At 39.3% G+C, this 25,427-nt stretch overlaps 1 protein-coding gene across 3 annotated transcripts; it reads left to right on the top strand.

Annotated features, from left to right (window-relative positions):
- Positions 1–576: 576 nt before the first annotated feature.
- mmp25b (matrix metallopeptidase 25b) lies at positions 577–24,683 on the top strand. 3 transcript variants are annotated; one of them, XM_071462419.1, is made up of 17 exons: positions 636–732; positions 5,345–5,573; positions 5,796–5,990; positions 7,793–7,875; positions 8,033–8,189; positions 8,553–8,626; positions 10,254–10,386; positions 15,345–15,433; positions 17,028–17,160; positions 17,302–17,452; positions 19,240–19,544; positions 19,775–19,954; positions 20,877–20,961; positions 21,207–21,289; positions 21,936–22,088; positions 22,430–22,723; positions 24,163–24,683. In XM_071462419.1, exons 2-17 carry the CDS (start codon positions 5,468–5,470, stop codon positions 24,417–24,419), a joined length of 2,478 nt encoding a protein of 825 aa, XP_071318520.1. In that variant the 5' UTR covers positions 636–732; positions 5,345–5,467; the 3' UTR covers positions 24,420–24,683. The 3 variants fall into 3 exon arrangements, with proteins under 3 accessions (XP_071318519.1, XP_071318518.1, XP_071318520.1); XM_071462418.1 differs by lacking the exons at positions 15,345–15,433; positions 17,028–17,160; positions 17,302–17,452; ... (5 more) ...; positions 22,430–22,723; positions 24,163–24,683 and adding exons at positions 4,398–4,492; positions 10,512–12,536 and having other exon boundaries at positions 577–732; XM_071462417.1 differs by lacking the exons at positions 15,345–15,433; positions 17,028–17,160; positions 17,302–17,452; ... (5 more) ...; positions 22,430–22,723; positions 24,163–24,683 and adding an exon at positions 10,512–12,536 and having other exon boundaries at positions 593–732.
- The last annotated feature ends 744 nt before the right edge of the window (positions 24,684–25,427 follow it).

Raw genomic sequence — 25,427 nt, forward strand, 5'->3', positions numbered from 1 at the left:
GCTATAAATTTGCAGATATATGTGGACTTTGTACATGACAAGTGGACATGTTTGTTAGCTAGGTTAAAGGTAAAAAAAAAAAAAAAAAAAAGGAGGACGCCCATGATCCTACAAACCAGTTGAACAGGTATCAATTAGAGGAGAAGCAACTGGGCTACAGCATACACAATAAACAGCATCCTGTTTATCTGATTAAAAGGTCCAGGTCAAAGGTTAAACACTGTCCTAAATTGGGCATAGATGTGTATGTAAGCAGTAATTACATGTTTCTGTTATTCGCAGTGCTGTGTTATTTGATTGTCTTATGTTTTTGGCTGGATTTTGAACATTAACATAACTCTTGGTTGGTTTTTAGAGTCTACCGCACATCTGGGCTGTGGTTTTTCTGTTTTTTTTTCTTATATGACACCAAATATTTATTCCCTCTGTCTGTCTATAAAGCTGTTTGTCTGTCTCTCTTTTTCCCTCTCTCTTTCCCTCTCTTCCCTCCCTCCCTCCCTCTATCTCTCCCTCCCACCCTGCCTCGCTGCCCCAGGCAGTGTGTCTAGTTTCACAGAGCAATTGAAGGTGACAGGGACAGAGAGAGAGGGAGAGGGAGGGAGGGACAGAGGGAGGACACATCACAGTATCGCCTGGGGCTACACAACAGTAGAGGAAGAGCAAGAGATGGAGGGACAAAGAGAAAAGAGAGGAGAGACTCACGAAAGTACTCATGGGGAATTCCATAAACAGGTAATGGAAAAATAAAGTTGCACAAAAACAGCTGAAATGTGTGTTAGTGCAAGCGAGTGTGTGTCTCGTGCATTTGCCTCCAGGTCAGCTGATATTCACTTTTTTATCACTAACGGCATATTTGTGTGTGTGAGCTTCTTCCACTCTGCTCCTCTCACTCATAATATATGAACACATTACAGGACGCAGTCAGTAAGAGCAATTATAATGCACTCCCGTTTGTTTTTATTTTAACGACTTGATGAATATTTGTCGTGGCATTGTAACCATGGTGACTGCCTCCACCGCCGCCGCCTCCCCCTTCCCTCCCCTCCCAGCCCCCGTCCACCACCCCTTCACCATCCCCCCTTCAGCGCTGAAAAAGCAAGGGATGGCGAGAGAGAGAGGGAGAGAGAGAGGTGACAGGAATGAACTAACAAGATGCACTAAAAAAAATGCATGTCCTGGAGCTACATGAATCTTTGCAGTGAAGCACGCGCCGTCTCACACACACACACACACACACACACATTATTGCACTCAGCACATAGGGATCACATAGGTTAAGCCACATTCCAACAACTGGAACACAATAAGATGCAACAATGATTTGTGAATAAAGGAAAAACAAAAGGGTAACCAGTTAGAAAACAGGGGGTGGGAGTAGGAGTGTGTTTGCAGGGTTAATACCATGTTTCTAGGCTTAGTTTTCAATTAACCAAGCAGTGTTTTTTACTCAGCTTTCCCTCACTTACTTTCTTCCTTGTCTCCTGTTTCTGTCTTATTACTCAGTTCAGTATAAATGTACTGAAATAGTACAAATTCTAGATACTCACACTTCCATTTTCAGCTTCTGTATGCTTCTATCTCACTACATTTTAGGGGAAATATTGTTTGTTTCATTCCACCACATTTATTTATTGCCACTTGGTAGATTTTGATTTTACACGACACATATGACGAATGAGTTAATAAAACAAGAAGCATCGAAATAAATGAAACTACTCAGCAGTTCATAAAGTGGCTTCATTGAGCTCCACCTGAAAATGCTTCTTATATGTCTATGCATCAGCAATAATAATAATACAGTGTATGTAATGATATCTGCATATTGGGCACTAATTTTGATACTTAAAGTACATTTTGCTGATAATGCATATTACTTTTACTTCGGTAAAATGTTGAATGCTGGCCTTGTATTTGAGTATTTTCATAATGTGATCCTGGTACTTTTACTTAACTTAAGGATCTCTTACTGCTTTTTACCTTTGAACTTGTCAAGTCCTTTCCTTTCTCTAAGGCACGTCTCGGAGGAAAGTAACAGAGAAAGAGGGGGGGGCAGAGAGACAGAGCAATGGGGGCAGTGGAGAAAGAATAGCAGAGTATGAAAGAGAGAGGGAGCGACAGAGAGAAAGGGAGCGCAAAGTCTTGTCAACCGGAAATAAAACAAGCTGGCACCCTCCCCATCCCCAAGCCCCTACACCCACCCCAAAGTCACATACTTCCTCTTCACTCTCTCTATCTCTCTCCTCTGCCTCCCTGCTTCCATCTTCCATCTCTCCTCTCCCTTCCGCTGCAAAGAGATATATTTAAACCCCGGTTCTACTCTGGTCTCGCTCTTTGACTTTACCATACATACCGTCATACCTGCGTCATTACTTACGCCTGACATCAAACCGTGTGTGTCTATCGCCGTGGGTTTCTGTATGGTGCCCCTTTAACCCGCTTTGGGGCCAGACAATGCCTTTGTTTATTGTCCCACAGCTTTAAGCCCAGTATGTTATAGCAGGAGAACAATACGTCTTTAGTCAGGGAACAATACCCAGGTGCTCTGGGAAAAGCTGTAACTCAAACGCCGTGCAGATTCTTAAGCTCCCGTGTTAAAAAATAAACTGCGGTCACTTTACCTGCTCAGCTACAGCATCTTTACAGCACTGTAGGCCTGAAACACTGGTGCTGGGGTTCTGTAAGATAGTCTGTATGAGCGTGACATCAAATATCCGATTAAGAAAAGAAGCTGTGCTCAACATTGGAGCTGAAGCAATTAGTTAAAAAATCACTTAGTTGATGAACAGAGAATTAATCAACCATGAGTCCTTTTTAAAGCAAAAAATCTGGTGCTTTTTCTTGTTATAAATTGAATAACTTTGAGTTTTGGACTGATTGCCAAAAAAGGTTATTTGACAAAAACTGTCATGGACATTATTTAACATTTCCGGTGTTTTATGTGCCAAAACATTCATTGATTAATCAAATCAGTAAAATAACTGGCAGATTATAATCGATGATGAAAACTGTTAATTTCAGCCCTAGTTTAGAGACATATAAATGCAGAGTATGCCTTTACTAAACAGCATCTTACAACTGATACAGCCCCTAAATTTTGCTTTGTCTATATGTATATCATCATGTTATACATATTATTATTAAAATATTTAGGCTTTTAATGTTAAACATCATCAACAAATTTGTAGATAAAATAATCAAATGTAAATGTAATGTATTTTATTAGTCATTTTTACTGATCAAATAACAGAGGATTCAGTAGGGTTTCATATTCTTGTGTTATACTTTAACATCTTTACAAAATTAGTACATCAAATAAAATACAATAGTTCAATAAAATATGTTATTGATAAGCTGATTTTTCTTTTTACTCACCTTTACCAAACAAATACCAGGTTACTTTCTTCTTACTATCTTTTGTAAGTGTCTCAAATAAATTGGAAAATCAAAAATGTAATGTTAAGCTTAATATTACTAGTCTTCATTATCTAGAAATATGTCTTTACAGCATAGATTGTTTTTATGATGCATAACATGTTTTTTGATAATGTATTTTTAATACTATGATTTAACATTACTGAGGAATAACTCTTAATTACAAAAGTTCGTTTTACTATGATTTATACAAATATTTGTTACTTTAGGGGATTAAACAGTGAAGAAAAATCAATATAACACTGTGTTGAGCCTAATATTAATTTTCTACTAATGATAATAATAACTAAAAATCTTTTATCCTTGCCTAAACAGCATCTGCTTCTGAGTGCAGTTGCAGAATGCAGAATTTCACTGTAACAATACAATAAATACAATTGAACCACAGATGCATGTTGACAAGTCAAAGCCTTATCAAAGTTTTTTAAATGATCTTTTAAGTGTCCAAACGAGGATCAAGGAAATGAGTCCTTACTAATGTGAACGTTAAGTTTAATGATAATGTCAGTTGTCTGGTTGCACATGTTTTAGTGTAAAAAAAGACACTCGACTAGACACACTTGGCCAACAATTGTACTTAAAACTTGTGTGCAATTTAAGGCTAAAATTGAATTCCATCATCTATTTATCATCCACTATCTCTCCATTATCTGTGCTTTATGCTCCACTCTCTCGGCCTCCCCTCCTCCTCTCGCTGGCATTAAGTTCAAACTTGACACTGATGTTGACTCACTTTGTCACCCCTCGGTGGCTCTCTCTCTCTCTCTCTCTCTCTCTCTCTTTCTCTCTCTCTCTCTCTCTCTCTCTCTCTCTCCATCCTCCATCGCTTGGAGGACAAGAGTGCCCGCAGACGCATTTCTCTCCAGAGCCCCCCCTCTCCCTCTTTCACTCTCTCTCACCCTGTCTAACTCTCTCCATCTCTCTCCTACTCTCTCCTTTACACACACACATTATTGTCAACAAAGCTGGAGAACAAGGGACGTGGGGGGAACAGGGGAATAAAGGTCCACAGTAGAGGAGTAACACACAGGACCCCTGCATCATTTCACCTGGACAATCGGTAAGTTTGCAAAAAATTGCGTCTTTTGAGTGCTTTTGTGTGTTTTCGTTCCGTGCTGATGTCACTTCTTTAACACTGACTTTTAATGGAGGCTTTGGGATCGACTACGCCGCCAACAGCAGTCACAGATATTTTCTGGAATTTAATGAAAAACCGATAATTAAATTGATGGGGCTGCTTCATCCAAATGAATGAAGTTTGACCTTTGACATTGTGTTGCTGCAATAGTTAAGATTTGGCTTTGTACCTTTGTATTCTTTTTTGAATACAGAAAGCTCATTTCCAAAAAAAAAAAAGGGAATGTAAGAAAAGATACAAGTAGACGACAACAGCTTTTATTCATCTCAGACTTAGACACTTATTTATTGAGGCAGATAATGATGTACTTACTGACACACTTCAGCACGTTATGTCTAATATTGAAAGTTAAACATTGGCTTGGTTCAAATGTTTCATGGGAGATGTCGTTCATGTGTGTGTATGTGTGTGCGTGTGTGTGACGCCAGCCTGACTGTGTAACTACATATAAATGCAGCGTCTTTTCATGCATACGCGTGTGTGCATGCATACTCCGGCTTAGGAGCAAATATAGAGCTAAAAGCAAGTAGCATGATAAATGTCATAGCTTTTAGAGTGGCTTCTAATGTACCTTAGCTCCCCATGGTATACTAGCATACCAATGTATAACACACACACGTTACGACAGCGCACATGTAACTAACTCCATTTCTGTCTGTCATCATGAGGCTAATTCACCACAATGCCGACCATGTGTGAACTCATGCGATATGAACCCCTCCTTCTCCACCCCCCCCTCCCCCTCCCCACACCCACCTACCCCCCTCTTTCCAGAAGGAAGGAGTTGAGGAATCGAAGGAGGGAGAGAGGAGCGAAAGGTGGTAGTAAACAGGGGCAGATACACACGGGACAGGACTCCTTTATTTTTCTCTTCATGGTGTTTTGGACGCTCGTAGTATGTATGAGAAGTTAACCATGCTGAACCTGCAGAGCGGCTCAAACTGGAGCGGGCCTAACAACTGGTACCATGACCCCACCGGAGTTCAGACACAACACAGCACAGGTGAGGGGACATTTTCAACACACGTCACAGATCTGCTCACAGATCATCAGTAATGTGTCACCCTATTTCAAACTGCAGAGAAATTACAAGCAGCTTGGCACTTGTGGCTGTCGCAACCAACTTCCTGTTGGTTCAAAGCATTAATTGCACAATTCGTGATGCACCATTGAGGAATGTTCTTGGCACTCACACATTTCTGTTGTCACCTTCCTCTCCTGGCAGTGTCTGACGGCTGTCTGCTGGACACAGAGGGCAGCATGGGGGGAGAAGCGGGGGGAGGTGGAGCGGGTAGAGGGGGAGGAGTCCCCGTGGAGCGGGACGAGGGCGAGGAGTCTCAGCTGAGGCTGCAGCTCAAGAGGAAGCTGCAGAGGAACAGGACCAGCTTCACACAGGAGCAGATCGAGGCTCTGGAGAAAGGTCAGGCCATGCAGGCACGCACAGCGCTCTCCTTGCTTTTCAGCCAATCGCCAACCTCCAGAGTGTGTCATGACGCAGCTTGTCCTGCTGCCTTTTTCCCCTGCCAACACCTTTGTCATTGGATTATAGTCTTTACACCTTCTTTTACAGCTTTTTGATAAATGGCAAGAGATACAAACATGAGAAATCACAAGGATTACACACAACAGTCAGGTGTGTTATCAGGTATTGTGCGTGACTACTGATTTGAGGCATTTCTTTTTAGCAGGACGGGATTTTTATCTATCCCTGCAAGGGACAACAAGCATTGCCACCCATGATCACTTCCAGATGCAAATTATCCAGAATCTTAACTCCACATATTCCAGATACGCTCCAAAAAGCCTCTGGCGGCATGTACAGCAGAGTTTTGATGATGCATCTATTGCTGTGGTTGTATTATTCAGTGAGATCTGGCCCTCGTAGCCTGATATCCACTGAGAGGGATCAGAGAGCCACCCTTGACTGGATATGGCTGCAGCAGGCCCTTGAGCTAAATAAGGACGCAATGTCCACTGTGCAGTGGAGTGGAAATGTATCGCTGTGGTCACTCTGTGCAAATGACATTAATGAGGTACACTGACCTCAGTGCACGGCCAAGGCACAATAACAATCATGTGTTGACACAGACGCCAATTATAACCAAGCCAATTATAACAATTTGTGAGACAGCCTTAATTTATTGTGTCACTGTTGCAATATGGATTTATTAACTACGTGTTTCCAGTATGATCTTTAGTCTCTAGTTATTGACAGCGGTTATCTGTTAATAGGCCTATTGCAATTATCCGCCCTGCATGCAACCACATTCGTTTTAGACAAATCAGTCATTAAGTGATTTATTGCTTTGGTTTCTCTGCTGACACGTTATTGACACGCTAAACAAATGTTAAGCATCAACAGTGTCATAAGTGCGAATGTACAAAAGGCATCTCTGTTACTGAACTTGAAACTTCAGAGTTCATTGGGATGACTCAGGCTGTCAGTTAGAAGGAGAGGCATATTCTCGTTTCGACTTGTCAACAGCACAAATGTCAGCAGTTTGTCAACTATAAATTAACTGCCACAATGAGAAATGATACTCTGATACAGGAAGTCTGTCTGCTGTGAGCACACTGTTGTTCTGTGTCTGTTATATATGTATAGACAGTCACTATAGCAGCTGCTACTGATGATTTTAATAAAACGCTTCATGCTGATAAGACACACTATATAAAGAAGACACCAACCCAATTTGAGATACTCAGAATTAAAAAAAAAAAATTACATTTGGTGACTAAATGAAAACCTAGACGGAGTTTCCCTCAGTTTAGTTTTAGTCAGCCTACTTTGAAATAAAGTGCTTACACAGCTTCTCGACTTGAATCCTTTCATTTGAACTTTCTGCGTGTTCCATAATGATAAATAATTTACACAAAGTGCAAAAGATAAATATTTCAAATATGGTTGTAAGGATACATCTGAGCTTCTTGGATTTGTATATTCTAAGGAAAGATAATTAGTGGTGCTGGTATTAAGCAGTAATCATCTGATAAGCAGGGTAATATTGGTCCAAATAATGGGATTGCTGATTATTGATAAGTCATTAAAATTCATTTTCATTTGAATAACCTTTTCACTTCAATATACAGATGCACAGATGAATCCAAAATATATTAACACCATGCAGGAAGGGTTATCAGGCGAGCTGCTCTCCAGTAGTCCTGTCATCCTCGATTAAGACTCACACTGTGTGTTTGACATATAGTTAATATCTTCCACAGAGTTTGAAAGGACACATTACCCAGATGTCTTTGCGAGGGAGAGATTGGCAAACAAGATTGATTTGCCAGAGGCCAGGATACAGGTAGGCAACATTTCAGTCAACCCTCCAATCACATTTGAATTTTTATAACCCTGATGTTCAACCTGCAACGATATGCAGTCGTCTGTTCTTTTAAAAATACATGGTCTGATATAATCCTCCATGATAAACAGGCCTGACATAACTCTTTGATTGACAGGTGTGGTTCTCAAATCGAAGAGCCAAATGGAGGAGGGAGGAGAAGCTGCGCAACCAAAGGAGGTCAGGGGGCGTGACTTCCTGTTCACAGAGCCAAGCCCCTCTGACCACATCATTCAACACATCTGTCTATCATCAGCAGCACGGCAGCAGTTCAGGTAAACACCTGTACACCGCACTGCAGGATGGGCCTTTAATTCTAGTCATAATTATTCTCTTTAATTACCGTATAATGTGTGTGCTCATTGGTTTGTCCGTGCAGCACATCAGTGATGCTGAAATCGAGACTTTACGTGTGGCCTGTATAATTTATATATTTGGTGAAAGAAATATTTTACTAGTTTATAATTACTAACCTCAGAGCTCCCCTGCTTGACATTTGAAGGCAGGCAAACCATTAGAGTTTCTCCATTAGAGTGCATCTATATTACAACATTTCCACAGTGAGAGTTTCCACCGTGTGTGTGTGTGTGTGTGTTTGTGCGTGCACTCACCATCTCACTCTGTGTGTCTCTCTCCAGGGTCCATGTTGAGTCAGGCTGAGTCGTCCCTGCCGAGCTACAGCTCCCTGTCAGTTTTCTCATCTGGAGTCCAGGTTGGATTTTCATCATTCATCATTCATCAGCACCTTCCAAACTTAACCAACGCAGGATATCATCACACAGCAGAACCGCTTCACTGGCCTCTTTATGTCAAACATACGATAATGAAAATGAATAATAAATAAATCAACACTACCGTAGATGCTACTATCATGACCGAAACTGCTGATATTTATAATTAAAACACAATAACAACATAACAATTTAATCCCCCTCTTATCATAATGCTTATCATTGCTGTTGTCATACTCAAATTACTAACAATAGTAATATATTCACAAAAACTAATAAAAATAATGGTAATGATAAAACAAGGTAACTATAGTAAATAGTAACACACAAATCTGCAAAGAGGCAGAAAGAAGCAAATATGGAAATATGTGAATTATTAGAGCTGTATCAATTAGTTGATGCATCAGTTAGTTGATTTTTTTACATAATCAATTCATTGCTTCAGTCATTTTTCAAACATTTGAAAAAAAATCTTAAATGTGAAGATTTGCTGCTTTTCCTTGTCATGCAGTCCATGACAGGAAATGAAACGTCTAGGAGTTTTGGACAGCTGGTCGGACAAACCCATCAATATTGATGATGTGGCCGATGATGTGATTGGTGTTTTTCACTGTGTCACAGACATATAAATTATACAGTGACTTGAGGTATGATATTGACTTTCTTGACACTGCATAAAGTGGCAGCCCATCAAAAATATCTCTCTAATTTTGACTCTAGTAAGGCGTAATCACCCATTACTCCATAACTCCATAGCTTCCTGTTAGTAATGGAAATGAAACAGCTCGTTGTAATGATGGCGTGAGTGCCGCCTTTTTGGTTCTTTAAGACTGTGTGTTTGGTTTTAGGCTGAGAACCCACCAATATCGGAAACTGGAAGAGCAACACAAGAAGTCAGAGTTTTTTCACATGTATCATCGATGGGGTCAAAACATCTTGGCAGTATTCGCCATTGTTTAAGGATGACCCCTAAATGAATGCGATCAATTTAAAAAGTAACTGGGCATCTGCTTCCTGCACAACCTGACAGAGGCAGCAGTCAGAGAGCTGCCGCATCAATTTGGATTGATGAAAGCTTGAGGTTTTTTTTTTTTTAGGGGCTCCTCAATAGTGGGACAAATAAACACTGTTTATTCCATATCACTTTGCTCATACCAAATTAGCAGCAGCATGAGAATACATACATTTATTGTCTCTTGCTTTACATGAATGCACAGGTGCTACATGAACTTTAAAATGGATACATGGATGCTTTGTAATGATAAAAAAAAAAAATAACAATAATTACACAAAATGCAGAACAAGCTTCTCATAAAGATCAGAAGATAAGTGAAAAAATAATAATACAATGTATATGGGTTGCGGCTGCTGCTTCTGTGCTTCACTCATCAGACAGCACTACTCTAGCACCTCCATGTGGTTAACCTCAAACCATGCTGTCACCTCAAACTGCCTGGACAGCTCATGTATGTGTGGTGAACAGCAATTGACATGTACAACTTTTAAAAGGTTTTCCTAGATAACATAGTCATTTTATTGCACTTCCAAAATAAATCCAACCCAAATCTTTCCTGTCCTTCAACCTTCCACTCCTGTGTCCACCCTCAGTCTATTTCTCCCCAGTCGGCCTCCTCCTACTCCTGCATGTTACCTCCATCCCCCTCTGCCCCGCGCAGCTTTGACTCATCGGCGTACTCCTCCCCTCATCTGCAGACTCCACCCTCAGCCAACTCCAACACCGGTGAGTGTTTCTGTGGTGGATGTCAGTTTATTTGATGGCATGTTGGCTCTGACTGTGCATGGTAAATGAAACTGTAAATTCAACCCACAAACTGACTCTGTTTGTCTCCTCCCTGTCTCATTCAGGGCTCATATCGCCTGGCGTTTCAGTGCCGGTCCAGGTCCCAGGAACTGAGCAGCAGAGCATGAGTCAGAACCTGGGTCAGTACTGGGCCAGATTACAGTGAGCAACAGACAGTCACTTCCAACAGGCAGAGCTAAAGAAGAAGGGAAAAAAAAGGGCATGTTAAAAAAAAAATGAAGTGTCAAGAAAACAATGAAGGGGACACACAGGTTTTAAGGGAGCACAGGTCTGGGCTTAAGAGGGGCCTTGATGAGTTGCAGACCCTGAAATGCATTAAATGTTTACAAATTCAGCCAAGAGCAGCTTTGGTTGCACCTGACGGTACTCTGGTCATACTGGTATTTGCGTAGTATTATCAGGTTGCACTTTCTTTTTTTGAATAGTGTGTTAATCATAGGGCTGAGGTCAGGATTAGAAATAGGATCAGTTTTAGGATATGATTAAAATAAGGAGTCAGGATTAGGATTAGGCAAAGTGTTGTGCTATTTGAGAATTAGCATAAAGTTTTACTATATTTAATTGTGTCAAATAAAACAAAACACAACAAAAAAAAAAAAAAAAAGGGAAAGAGACTGGATACCTGCCTCAACCTCTAAATACATGTGAGATGTGGATAAACGCTAAGAAAAGCCAGTAAGTGGCCTTTTGAGCTTAGACTGTTTAGTTACACATGTTTATCCACAGAAGACTGCTTTGAGGTTTGAATTACAAATGGTTCAGATAAACTCTCAGCCCATAGACTTAATACAAACTTAAATGTCTCCAAAGTTTATTTGAAAAAGAAAAAAATTCAAAAACAGCTTCGTGAACTGTAGCCTTGAAATTTTCAAGTATCAAAAGTGGCAAATGGCAAGAATTTAATGATAATTCAACCATAACGAAATTATTCAATGGTACTAAGTAAATGCCAGCAGATGTATTGTGAGGTGTAATCACAAGTTTCTTGTTACTTGAGCAGCTCAATGATGTAGTGATAGCTAGCTTGTTCCCTAAGCATAAGCTGTGTGAGGCTACTGTGAACTTTAGACTTGCTAATGGCAATCACTTTTACTAAAACTTAAAAACTTAAACATAAAAACGTGTAAATCCTGCCAGCAAAATTACACTGAGACTGAAACTGCATATTTTTGTACAGACATCTGTGTATGATGAAGATAACTGTGGAATATTGTCAGATGTTATTGGAGGGAAGAATGTAGCACGTTGTGGACTCAAATCACCCTCAAAGCACAAGTTTCATTTCTCATCATAAATTCATAGGGATGCACCATATCACAATTGGTATCAGATCAGTCTGGTACTAGGCTAAACATACAAATATTACAGATTATGTACAGATATTACAGATTTTTGCCAAAAACTACAGGAAAGCAATGTCATTTTTTTTCTATTTCATGATGCAAGGATGTTTTTTTTTTTTTAATCTAGTGTATCAAAAAACAAAATCAAGTCAATTGGAGACATTTTTGGCCTAGTACTCATCATCAAACATAGCAGTATTAGCATTGATTTTGTACTTCACTAATGAAACATATCCATCAGCCAGTGACAATCAAGCATTGTAACATACCAAACAAAAAGACTTGAGAGACTGACAATCAAAGCTGGAGGCAGAGGAGATCAAAATGAAAAAAAAAAAATAAACTGTGAAACTATTGCAACACTGTCAATACAATAGCAATGACTTTATCAACTGTGCATGACCAAAATAAGCCGCTATAGACAATCAGCTACTTGCAGAAATGAATCAAATATTGTACAAAAACTGTTACTGTTTTTTGCAGGGTTTTAACCTCTGCTCACTTTCCTCTGACTATTGGTTTTGTTGATGCATCTCAGTTTGATCTCATATGAAACGTCTTTCAACTCTAATTTATTTGTCTTTTCACTTGTTCACATAAGTCCTCTGTGTTGTTTCTGTTGTTGTTGTGTGTTGTGTTAGTACTGTATAGCTACCAAGAGTCAACCCTTTTGTGAAGGCCTTGGATCCCTTTAATGAAAATAAAACTGTGTGTAATGAATATAAATTCAAAGGACTTTGTGATGACTTGTGATGTCATATTACATTTTACCCAGTCTTCACGTGGTTCAAGAAAAAAAAAAGAGGTTAATAACTCAACATGACAGTTTGAAGTTTGGCCATCTGAGCTAAATTTCATCATTCTTGTGATTCTTTTTATGTGTATTCTCAGGCTCACCAGCTGATTATTTTTCAGTGGAATGCGTTCAAATCATCAAAAACAAAAACAACCTACAGATATTTCGTGGCACGTATTCATGTGGAGAACCAGTTAAAAGTTCGATCTCACAATCACATGAAACCACTTTGTGATGAAATTAAGTATGATTACACTCTGTGTTGCAATCTATTGTGAAATAATCTGTGCAAGCCTGTTTCAAGTGGGATAAACCCAGACTTGCTTCATTGTTTTCTAATGTTACTAATGTATGATGTTTTTAAATGTGACCTGCTCCCTGAGCTGTGGAGTACAGTATTTCACTTCCATGCACACTGAAATGCGTATTATGGTAGTGACATATAAAACTGATTCTGATTCTGATGAATAATATCAGAAATTAGTTCAGAATTGAGCTGCGGAACTAATGTTAATATTTTGTCCAGACACACGGAACAAGATGACAACATCTAGTATGCAAAAGACCAAGCCATTATAAGCTATAATCAAACCCAGTGAAAAACAGATTCAGTAGGTATCACACACAGATAGAAAACCTTGATGTCAACATACAAATATCAACCTATGAAAAAAAAAAAAAAGAAAATAATCCTTCTAAGACTCAAAATGTCTTTAAAAATATAGCTCCAGAGCTATATTTAGGAAGATCTGTAGCACTCAATATTTCATGCAGGACCAATTAATTTGGTCAGTGTTTTTTAAACCCACTTTCTTGAGCAGAGCTGTATTTGGATGTCTTTGCAGAGGAGTTATCTGTCATAATCCCAACCGCTGAGCAGCTAAAAGACTTTCATGTTTTCCACTGGTGCAGCGACATGAAGTGGACATGATGGAAACTGGACAACCATTAGCAGGGCAGCATTTTGTGCTAATGGCATGACTCATTTGGGCCCTGGAGGATGGACAGAAATTAAAGACGGGAGAGCAGCAGGAAGGAGGGAGAGAGAAAGCTAATACCAAGGATGCTTTGCAGAGAAAATGACCACGCAGACCCATGAACATAATGGGGCTGTAAGATGCTATGTGAGATGCCAGTGCACTCCAGCTTAATGCAGCGTCATCAGTTTTCCTCCCGTGTATTGTAATTACTTTGTGTTGAATATTGCTTGCAAAGTCATTCATGTTAAAAAATGAGAACTAATTTTTTCCCTTTTTATTATTTTCCACTTAAATTGTTAAAAATGTCACATGATGTTAATCATGGAGGCTCAGGATTCTGATATTGCAATTAATTCATATTAAAATTTCACTTTCAATTCCTGAAACAAAAGACAGACTTAGACAAAAGACAGAACTAACATCATATTTTCATGTTTGGAAATGCAGCTGCCACAAATGGAAAGAAAGACAGCAGTGACCAATAATTTTCAATGTACTTCAAAACATAAAAGTGCTATAGTGATTGTGCAACTGAATTTGAAATGGACTTTTCATTTTCAATTTCTGACTGACAAAAACCAAACCAATGCAAATATTTTCTCAGACACAGTATTACCAGCTTGTAAAAGTGACCTGTGATCTCAATGGGACAAACATGGTTAAATAAAGGTTAAATAGATAAAAATAAATGAATATTAAAAATAGAGGGAGAGACATGAGGTAGCTGACACCAAGGACTTTTGACTGAAATATACGGAGGCAGCAGCAGCCTATAAAGGGTGCAACTGTGGTAGACAATGAGACAATCTCCCTATATAAAGTCTTGACCGTAATTTGACTTCAAGAGAGGAGGCGAGGCTGATGTTTCCTGGTACAAGTGATATATAGATAACCTAGTTCCTAATTTTATACTTATTAAAACTGGGTCCCACGTGAAAAAAGTTTGTCGCTTTTGTAAACTTGAACCTTATTTTTTTTTTCTAATCATGAATGGGGGTCTTTATGGGTGGCTGAGGATGTGTCAGCCTGCTATGGAGATGTGTCCCAAAGGTGCCAGTTCAAAAATACTGTGGCTGGATATACAGTCTGTGGTCCTACTACAATCATTTTTGATAAGAACTTTTTACATTTGATTTTAAAGCGCTATGACCAAGATACACACTAAACCAACAGCTGAAAAAAAAACACTTTGACAAAAACTACATTTGCAACACACAGTATAACTCTTATGAATATGTGTTCAGTGGGGCTTATTCATAATATAAAATACTCAATAGTGATTTAAAACCTTGTTTCATTTATATTTGCTCAACATAAACATAATTTATCCAGCTGTGTCTTGATGAATAGATTAAAAAAAAATCACATTTTATCAGAAAAAAGATGACCACTTTTATTGATGATCTAGCAGAGGTAAATGATATATATGTATATATATATATATATATATATATATATATACATATATATATATATATATATATATATATATATATATATAGCTATATTGCTGTAGCCTCCAGTGAGAGGAGGGAAGAGAGAGAGTTGACTAATCGATCAGCCCATCCTAGTCTCAGGAGAGCAGACGGAAACATCGTGGAGAAACAACGGTGAGCTTTGTGGCGTCTTCCCTGCCATGAAGCTGCTTTCTGTTTCTGTTCTCTCCATGAACTATGAAGTATGAACTATTGTCATAATGATATAGCGGGGTTTTTTTTGTGGTTTTTTTTTTTTTTTTGTGGTTTTTTTCTTTTGCAGTGACAATGGAGCTGGCTCTTCTGCTGTGGATGGTTTTGACCTTCACGGAAAGCACATCAGCAGAACCCGAGCAGTACAGCAGAGCGGTGGTGAGTAGAAAACAAACATTACATAAAGTTATATATAAATAAATAAATGTATAAATAATCATATGTAGAGACAAAAAAAAATAAATAAAATACTTTCATCAGAAGTTTTGTGTCTGGCTGCTCGATACCTTTCCGTTGATTTTATATTGATTTTATAGGCGCATAATAAGATTGAGTGTTATATTTAACTTCATTTTCCAGATTTTCTCGCACAAAAAATACAAAAACATACAACTGTCTGAGGTGTGATGTGTGGCCATGGCTGATTAAGAATTTCTTTTAAATTGTGAGGCAATGAAGCATTTTACATACAGTCATGTCATTTGAATCACAAATATGTTTAGATCTAGTTACTTTTCGAGAAAAATCCCTTTGCATCCTTGCATGTGTGTTTTTGTATTGTAAATGTGAATGTGTGTTGGCCTGTCTTTACACACTTTTCTCTGATCGATGAGGGGGTGTCATATGGGGGGAATGACATATGGTGGAGAGGGTGGCTGGTGCACATAAGGCACTGTCCAGATGACCCATGAGGTTCATAAAAAAGATAAAACATCATATCACAGCTGTGACAGTCGGCATTAGGGTTAGGGGTATATTTACACTGAGTTCAAGATATTACAATAAACTGTCTTCAGCTGATTGGCGTTGCAAGCATGGAGTGATAATCAAAAATTTAAACTCATGACGGGCAACACACTGGAAATCTGTGACTCTCTCACATGCACTTTACTCATATACTTCCTCAAAATTACTGCGCAATATTTACACAGCTTGGCATGTATGAGCGCCAGTGTGCAATTTTCATGACAGTAAGTTAAGTCATTATATTTAGTCTGCATCCTGTATGATGCTGCTGGGGCCCACAGTGAAACATCTGTCACGTGCAGTAACACAGCTTGTTTGGAAATAAGTTGGCATTGAAAATTTTACCAGGCATAAATTAAAAGAGCGAAACAATTAAATTTGCTGTTGTTGGAAATAAAGAGACTGAGTAAAACAGTGAGCACATTCATCTTAGGAATATTTTTGACATCAAACCCCAAGAAAGACAGTTGATGGCGTAACCGTTCTCCTGTCAAAAGAGCAGCTACGGATGAGTGAAGGCGGTGCAGAAGGAGTGGCAGGTTTCAAAATCACTTTGAAGAAACTGTTATTGCTTGTTGCAACCATGATGCACTCTTTACAGAAGAAATATACAACAGATTTATTCATCTATTTTCTATTCAGTTACAACAGATTTATGCTGTATGCTAATTGTCAGTGGTACAGAGCCTTTCCCCCATCAAGCAACTCGCTCAACAAGGATAGGATCATTTCATATTAATGATAACAATGGCTGACACACTGCTCAATGAGGAACGTGCTGGGTCAGACTGTAAACTGATGATCTAGAGTCATCACTGGAGGAGTATTTGTGTTGAATAGCCTCCATGACATCAGCATTTGCCAGTAATCTCTTAGCCGACTAATGTAATAATTTTAGTAATATTGTTGGTCCACTGGGCTTTGGAGTTTTTTAATGGTGCTGAGAAGTAATTCACCACCGCAGGAAATGAATGCGTTTTTGTTTTGTCTTTGGTCCTCTGTCCAGGATTGGTTGAGCAGGTATGGCTACCTTCCTCCTCCTGACCCACGCACAAGTAAACTGCAGACCAAGGAGGGGATTGAGAAAGCTATTCGTGTCATGCAGAGATTTGGAGGCCTACAGGAGACTGGAATGCTTGGTAATGACATCTTAACTTCTGCCATGATAATATATCATGTGTATATTACATTTCACATCTCTTGGGTCATATGAGGACTCAAACATACTGTAATCTGCTCTTTCAACATGCAGTATTTCTTACTTAATACTTCTCTTAAAGACAGCAAAACCCTCAAACTCATGTCTACACCACGATGCTCTCTCCCTGATATTGTTGGAAGTGAGGACATGCTGAAAAGGAGGAGGAGGAGGAGGCGGAAAAGATATGCCCTGTCAGGCCTCAAGTGGCATAAGACAGATCTCACATGGAGGTGTGTTTCCTGTCATGTTACACAGTGGCTTTATCACTCCCCTGCATGAATCACTGTGCTTTGTATAATCAGCCAAAAACACTTTAAGCTTCTCTGACATGCAGCTCACAGCCATCATGTTTTGGTGGAGGAAGAGGAAGAGGAAGTCATGTTTTTGAACTAGGGCTGTAGTTACACAGACTTATGGATGACGTCTTGGTGTCTTAGATCAAAAACCTGTCTTAGTCCAACAGTCTTTCTTAACACACAAGCACATACACACTGACCAGATCTATTTCTTCCACCACTGTGGCTATAAGTGTGTTCATGCTGTACATTTGATATGTCTCATTTCTTTGCTAATACTGAAACTATTACATTGCATTATACCAGGATCCATGTTTGGAGAAATTAGGACAGGGCAAAGCAAGTTTATTTGCATAGAACAATTCGTGTAGCAAGTCGTCCAATGGTTGTCAAGATATTTCTCTGAAAACCAAAAATGTCAGCCTCATGGTAGCGCTAGACAAAAGTCAGTGGATCACCAAAGTCTGTAGGTTTCATTCTGTTGGAACCATGAATGTCTGGACCAAATTTCATGGCAATCCATCCAATAGTCAAGTCTTAACCAAAGTGAGAGACCGACTGACCATCAGACAGACGAACATTGCCATCCAATGCTCAATAAAACACAAAGGATTAAATGTCAATAAAACCCCAATCAAGAGACCAAAACCTGCTGTCTGATGAAATTATTTAATAATCTGGTACTGATATGTGTAAAGGTGCACTCATGCACAGGGGATGTCACTGAACTATTTCTTTGCATCACTAAAAAAAGACAGTGTTTGCATCCTGCCTGTCACACTGCCCTGGTTACTGAGAAGAGCGCGGGTTGCTTGCATAGTTTTTCTAGAGCTGTCACCACCTCTGTAGATGTCCTGTCATCATTCTGTTGCAGGTGTAGATGAAAGCAACATATAAAGGCAACATAAAAAGACGCATTTAAATAGGATTTAAAAGAACAAAATAAAACAAGGCTGGTGTTATTCTATATTTTCCTTGTGGTTAAAAAAAAATCTATTTTTCAATAGTCTCTGACTCCCTGTGACCTGTGGCACTCAGCCCAAACCAGTTTGTTCCTCCTAAAAACATAAAACTTTGGATCACAAAAATATTGCTAGATTTTTAGAAAATAGCTCATTTATTTCCTTAAACTTTACTCAAACAGGGGTAAATACTGTATCTTTAGGAACCATTTTCAGATATGGATTGACACTTTTGGTGCTCTATGAGAATCTGCAGCAGGAAGCTGAATGCAGGACTGATTCAGAATAATCTACGCCAGTGTTTATGGTGATGAAGGGACATGTCACCCACAGCAGCAGTGTAGCTCAGTGATGTGTTTTATTAATATTTTTGACAACAATAGTGCTCTGTTGCACAGAGGAATAAGCTGTATCAGGATTTGACTACATAGGCAGGCAATACTTATTAGTGGAATTTCTTTTTTGGTGAGTTTGGTCTTTTTGGAGGGATTTGCTGACAGTAATTTGCTGAAAAACAGAATATCACCAGATTATGCTTTAAAAAAGATTAAATTGTCATGACTGAATTTATGATCATGTGACATATATTTAAATTACATGTAGTATTTGGTCATAAACAAAACACTGAGAGGGTAACAAGGAGTAAAAAACCAAAGACCTTACAGACAACACACAGTGAACAGATTTAGAGAATTATCAATTCTCAATAACATAACAATCTACAGCTTTATTGTAATACAACTCTATTCTTGTCTGTAGTGTCCACAGTTACCCATCACCCTCCCTCTCTCCCGGCATGCCTAACGAACTTGTGGAGCGTATCCTGATTCACGCCTTCAAAGCATGGAGTGACGCGGCCCCCTTGAGTTTCCGTCAGCTGCCGTCTGACAGCATGGGGGATGCAGCTGGAGGGGACATCAGAGTGTCTTTTTCCCGTTTGCTGCATGACGATGGCTACCCTTTTGACGGAATGGGTGGCACCCTAGCCCACGCCTTCTTCCCTGGTAGCAATGAAGTGGCGGGTGACACACACTTTGATGATAATGAGATCTGGAGCTACAGAGGTATTTACTGATTGAAATCATGATGGACGGATGACACCTAGAGGACCTGTCCTACCTTAGACATAGAGAATGTAATGAGAGAGTGATCTTTCGTAACCAATAAAGGAAACAGAGTTCTCGGTGGATAAAAATGAAAATAAGACAAGACATCTGCATATTCAGTGACATTTTACCGGCAGTTTGTGGTTGTTTATGTGATCCAGTAACACGTTTGCTTCACACATCCGCAGGTGACAGCAGCGGCACAGACTTGTTCACAGTTGCAGTGCATGAGTTTGGCCACGCGCTGGGGCTGTCCCATTCCTCCACCGATCCATCCATCATGAGGCCGTACTACCAGGGTCCTGTGGAAGACATTTTCAACTTCCAGCTGGCCCTGGACGACAAACTGGCAATCCAGCAGCTTTATGGTCGGTGACCGGTTGTAGCTGTACTGGATGGTCCTCCAAATGCTTTATTTTTTGGTTTTCGGCTAATCAAAGTACTTACATGGAAATTAATCAACAGGGACTATATGAAAAGAGGTAGCTAGCAAGTTTCATGCCAAGTCATCCAATGGTCCTCAAGATATTTCTCTGAAAACCAAAGATGTCAACCTCATTGTGGTGCTAGACAACTTTGGGATCACTAAAGTCAGTAGGTTTCATTCTGTTGGAACCATGAATATCTGGACCAAATTTCATGGCAATCCATTTGATAGTTGTTAAGATATGTGTGGTGGAAGTGGTGGACCGACTGACCATCAGACAGAACAACATTACCATCCAATAGCACCAGCGTCGGTAAAAGTCTCCCTTACTTCCCTTTTGGCCTTTCATCCTGCCCACAGTTTTCAATTCATTGGATTTCCTAACTGTCCATGGACTGTAAATGTCCATGTGAAAATACCCACATGGATCTAGTAGGTTGTGGCCTTGTTATGTGGAGAAGCGGCCCTGCACTAGTGGAAAATGTCTCTGATGGTTACATATCGTTTGGGATATTAAGTTATAATGTAAGGTAAAATTTCAGAAAATCCTAAATGTTTTTCAGTCTTCACTGCAAATATTTTATAGCCTGATAAAACATTCCAGAATAAAACATTCATAAAACCCCAATCAAGGGACCATAACTCTCTGATAAAGTAATTTATCTGATAAAGTCTGCTACTAGCATGAGTAAAGGTGCACTCATGCACTCTTTCACTGAACTATTTCCTTCCATGTCTTAAAAAAGACAAACATCCTGTATGTCAAACTCAAGACAAATGTAGGCTGTTGCACAGTTTTTTTAGTGCTGTCATCCGCTTTCACCACCTCTTCAGCGTTGTCTCCTGTCACCATTCTGTTGTAGGCGTGAGAGACAGCGGGCCATCGGGTGGTGTTGATCCTGACCTCCCACGCCTGCCCACTCCCCCACCTTCAAGACCAACACAGCTGTGAGTGGAGCCAAAAACCCATCCAGATGATACGCACTCATTATATGCTTTTACAAACTATGAATATCCTATCCATGCACTCAGTTTACTCATTGACGAATGAATGATGATGAGTTATTTAAGTGATGCAGATAAAAGCCCTCTGATCGATCTTTACTGCAGGAGTGTTTGGACTTGTTGCACCCTCTAGTGAATTTTTAGCAAATTACTATCTTGGATACAATTTGACAACATTTTCCATCCAGTCCAGACCCCTCGTTCCCCGAACGCTGTCAGGGAGGCTTTGATGCAGTGGCGAATATCAGGGGAGAGGTCTTCTTTTTTAAAGGTAAGTAGAAAAGTGGAATTTCAGAAAACAAAGTTCTTGAAAATCTTCAAAATGATGCTAATTTCCTAAATTCATGGGTGTATATTTGGGCATGGACAGTAGGGACATGTCCCTACCAGTGTGCTGAATTGTCCCTGCCTATATTTTTACCCCTCTCAAATGTGCTTGCCATTTTAAGTGAGTTGAATGTTTGAGGTTTTATACATCCATTTTCTGGAAAATCTATCATTTCAGGATTTTTATCAGCTGAAAAAAATGTAAATCAGTTTAAAATCCGAGAAAAAAAGTTCAGTTTCAGGCAAGTTACATCAGCAAACATATGTTCAATTCAAGTTAACTTTCCGCTGCGTTTACATGTGCATGTGTGTGCACACATGTGCGCTTAAGAATGAGGAAAGAGAGATAGAGATCAAGAGCACATATTATTTTGACCATCTGATAAAAATGTCCCTACCAAAGATTAAACCAAACCTCCACCCTTCCCTACATTGTTCACGTAACATATACGAGGATACAAAGATACATACAAAGATATTTTAGTTTTATATATAGACTTGGCGACACCATTTATCATTTATACTGTGTTTGAATATACAGTAACACTCTGGTCCTCTTGGTGTCATGTTCGCTCTCTTTTCTCGGACAGGTGCACACTTCTGGAGAGCTAAGCGAGACAGGTCTTTAGTGTCCCTCAAGCCGGCTCAGATCAAAAACTTCTGGATCGGGCTCCCGCCAGGAACAAACAAGATCGACGCCGTGTATGAGAGGAGAAGCGACAGCAATATCATCTTCTTTATTGGTAAGAAACAAAATCTTATGGTTACGTGTCTCTTTGGTGAATCAGAGTAGGAATGTGGTTTATTCTTCTCATGTCTTCCTCTGATGTTATTTTGAAGTAGTTTCAAGTAACAACAAGAGCGTCATTGAACTAATAACACCATTAGCATGAATCTTAAACACAGAATAAATACTCATAAATGAAAATGTATAGTTTTAATATTGGGAAAATACACTGTTCATATTATAGCTTAAAACAGATGTTTCTATATGTGTCTTTTTGCCTTCTTCACTACAAACTTTGATTTGACTCTAATTTGCACAGGCAAGTGTTCTCTCTCACACTTTCCTCTGTCTGTCCAGGATCTCAGTACTGGGTCTTCAAGGACACGGTAGCCATGAGCGGTTACCCTCGGCCTCTCTCTGACTGGGGTATGAAGAAAGGGAGTGAGACGTTTGTGGACAGGGTGGATGCAGCCTTTATCTGGGCTCACAACGGCAAGACCTACCTGTTCAGCGGAGGGAAGTTTTGGAGGTTTGACGAGAGCCGTAAAGGTGAACAGGTGACCATGGAGCCAGAGCCAGGCTATCCACGGGACAACAGCCTCTGGGCAGGAGTGCCCTCTCACATGGATGACGTTATCAGCTGGGGAGGAGGTAACATAGTTTAGAGACATAAATGTGTGATGAATTTCTGATGGTAGCACTAGACAAACAAACAAACACCCAGAGAAGGTTATTCAAGAGTTTTGACATTTTTCAAGAGGTACGTAAAAGCTGCGGAAAGGTATGAGGAGTTCTCAAAGCAATGAAAGAGATCTGATAAGATAAGAAATCTCAGTCAAGATAAGAAGTACTAAACATCATAAATCAACTGTCTGGCTTTAGTGACAGCTAACCATACAGTCAGATATAAAAACCAGATTGAAACTGAGACTTAAGTCTTAGGCTGTCACAAAGGTGTGTCAATTGAATATAAAGCTCAGGTCTATGCACAGGAAGTTATCACATCAAACTAATCTCAAATGACTGCTAGATAGATGATGACTATAAATTTAATCTTATAATATTTTGTTTCCTTTTGTGCAGCACTGGAATAAGTATTCAGATCCTTAAATTAAAGCATACATGTAGCGTTTTTTAGCATTAATACAGGGTGATTCACATCCTAGTTGCATTGCTGGTTTCACGTTATTTCTGTCACAAATGATGCAAGCAGAGTAGCAAAACATAGGGGAAACACTCAGGCAGAACTTATTCAGTTCAGTTATTTATTATAAAATAAAAGGATCAAAGGCTTGTGGAGTGGTGAGGCACAAAAAAGTCCAAGAACTATGGGAAGCAGTCTAAACAGCCAAACAAGTCCAGCAAGCAGTGGCAAAAGGGTCAAAGTACAGTTAAGACAGGGTAAACATGAAGAACCAGATCATGAAGCACACTGCAGGCTACTAAACATAAAGCTCTGGTAGCTGAAAAGGGGAAACACAAGGCTATAATTACACTGAAGACTAATTAACTCCATTGCTGTAGACTAACTAATAACAGGTGGCAAAGGCACCTATTATTGTACACTCTGCAGTCGTCTTCACTGCCTTCGTCGGGTTATTATTATTGAGGCATTAACATGTAAGCAGCATTTAAATGTTGTAGCTGATACGGTTTGGCAGTTTAATCTGTAACAAGAATAAAAGCTTACAGCAATGCTAAATACAATGGGACAAAGGGGCAAATATGAACCTTGTTGTGCAGCTAGGGGAAAAGTCTGGGCATCACCAAAGTCATTATGATACATCCTGTGGACCCCATGAATGTCTCTACAAAAATTCATGGCAATCTATACAATTTTCATAAACTGCTCAGATGTTTTGAATCAAAAATAACTTGAAATGTAAGTAGTAACTATTGCTGACAGATAAAAGTACAACATTTCCCCCTGGAGCTGAAGTATAAAATAGCAAAAATTGAAAATATTCAAATTAGTACCTTTCTACTGCCTTCTATAACATCTCTCATTTAGTTTTTAATTGGCTTATGTCTTATTTGTTGTGTGATGAAAAAACAAAAACTAAATGATTGACACTGCTGCTGCTCTGTAGGGGATGCCTACTTCTTCAAAGACAACCTCTACTGGGTATTAAAGAATGGAGGAATGGACCAAGAAATCGTCACGCCTAAATCCATCGCTGTAGACTGGCTCAGATGTCCCGCTCCACCTTCAACCACCACTGTAACCAGTCCTCACTGCCCAAATGTGTGCCACTGTGACTTTGCGGGATCACCTTCATCTCTAAGAAGCAGCTGGATCCTCCTGATCTCTGTTTTATTGGTAATTAATGAGTTTATTAGAAAATAGAAACCTGGGTTTGGAATTTGTTTGATGCTTGTTGAGAGAGGCCACAGGCTGGTTTCGCACCACTCCTCATTACACTGGAGGGTATAGGTCTTTACATCATCCTATACTCACAGTACATTAAAACCCACGCGATGGTTTCAAATTACGTTCTAGCATTACAAAAAGCCTATGTTAAAAACCTGCCATATACTTAACCACGAGGCCTATGTTAGCTTAAATACTTTGCCTTATTAAAACATACTCCTGATCTGTAAAAAAAAAAAACTCCCTCCATCCTACTATAGAATGTCACCTCCTTTATCTAGATTGAGCTTCGGGTTACATGGAGCCTGTATAGGAGAATGCAAGGAAATTCAACACCATAATCCAGCATGCAGGCTACTCCCAGATAATGAGGTCTTAGACTACCACTTCATGTTTGGACAGTAAACAGGCGACATACTTAAGTGCATTAGTCAGGTTCTTCATCAGAGCTCATTTTTTATAATTCAGAGTAGATTGCTTTGTGTGTGTGTGTGTGTGTGTGTGTGTGTGTGTGTGTGTGTGTGTGTACATATATTGTGTACACATACATAGCCTGTGAAAGTAATGTGCTTTGTTAAATAAAACTTGCAGATAATGTAGTGTGAACAGGTGAGCTTGATCTGTGGTTTGTTTTTGTCCCATTTTACGTATTCTAAATTTGATACTGCATGATATTTTACTGATGTTATACATTATATGTTTTATATATATGTAAACAAGGATCATTACAAACACGGTACATAAGAACAATCAAGGAAAAATAAATCACCTTTTGTTGATAATTAAGGAAATTTGCACATTCGAGCCTTTTTTGTTTGATTGTTTTTAATTTTTGTTCTCTTACACTTTTTTACTTTTTACTATTGAATTTGCTTGGGCCTGTGTTTACAACTAGGACAATAATGCCGATGTCACTGTGGTGCTAAGACCTGTAGGTGTAATGCAGTAAATTAATCTTATTCTTAACGTTAGTGGGGTTTAGGT

This window comes from Trachinotus anak, unplaced genomic scaffold, assembly GCF_046630095.1.
Source record: "Trachinotus anak isolate AG129_WGS33_773 ecotype Australia unplaced genomic scaffold, CSIRO_AGI_Tana_v1 ptg000025l, whole genome shotgun sequence".
NCBI classification, from domain to species: Eukaryota; Metazoa; Chordata; class Actinopteri; order Carangiformes; family Carangidae; genus Trachinotus; species Trachinotus anak.

Coding starts and splice junctions, on each gene's coding strand:
- mmp25b (XM_071462419.1), top strand. CDS start 5,468: ATGTATGAGAAGTTAACCATGCTGAACCTGCAGAGCGGCTCAAACTGG. Junction 8,190..8,552: donor GCAGCACGGCAGCAGTTCAG/GTAAACACCTGT, acceptor GTCTCTCTCCAG/GGTCCATGTTGAGTCAGGCT. Junction 22,089..22,429: donor CAATATCATCTTCTTTATTG/GTAAGAAACAAA, acceptor CTGTCTGTCCAG/GATCTCAGTACTGGGTCTTC.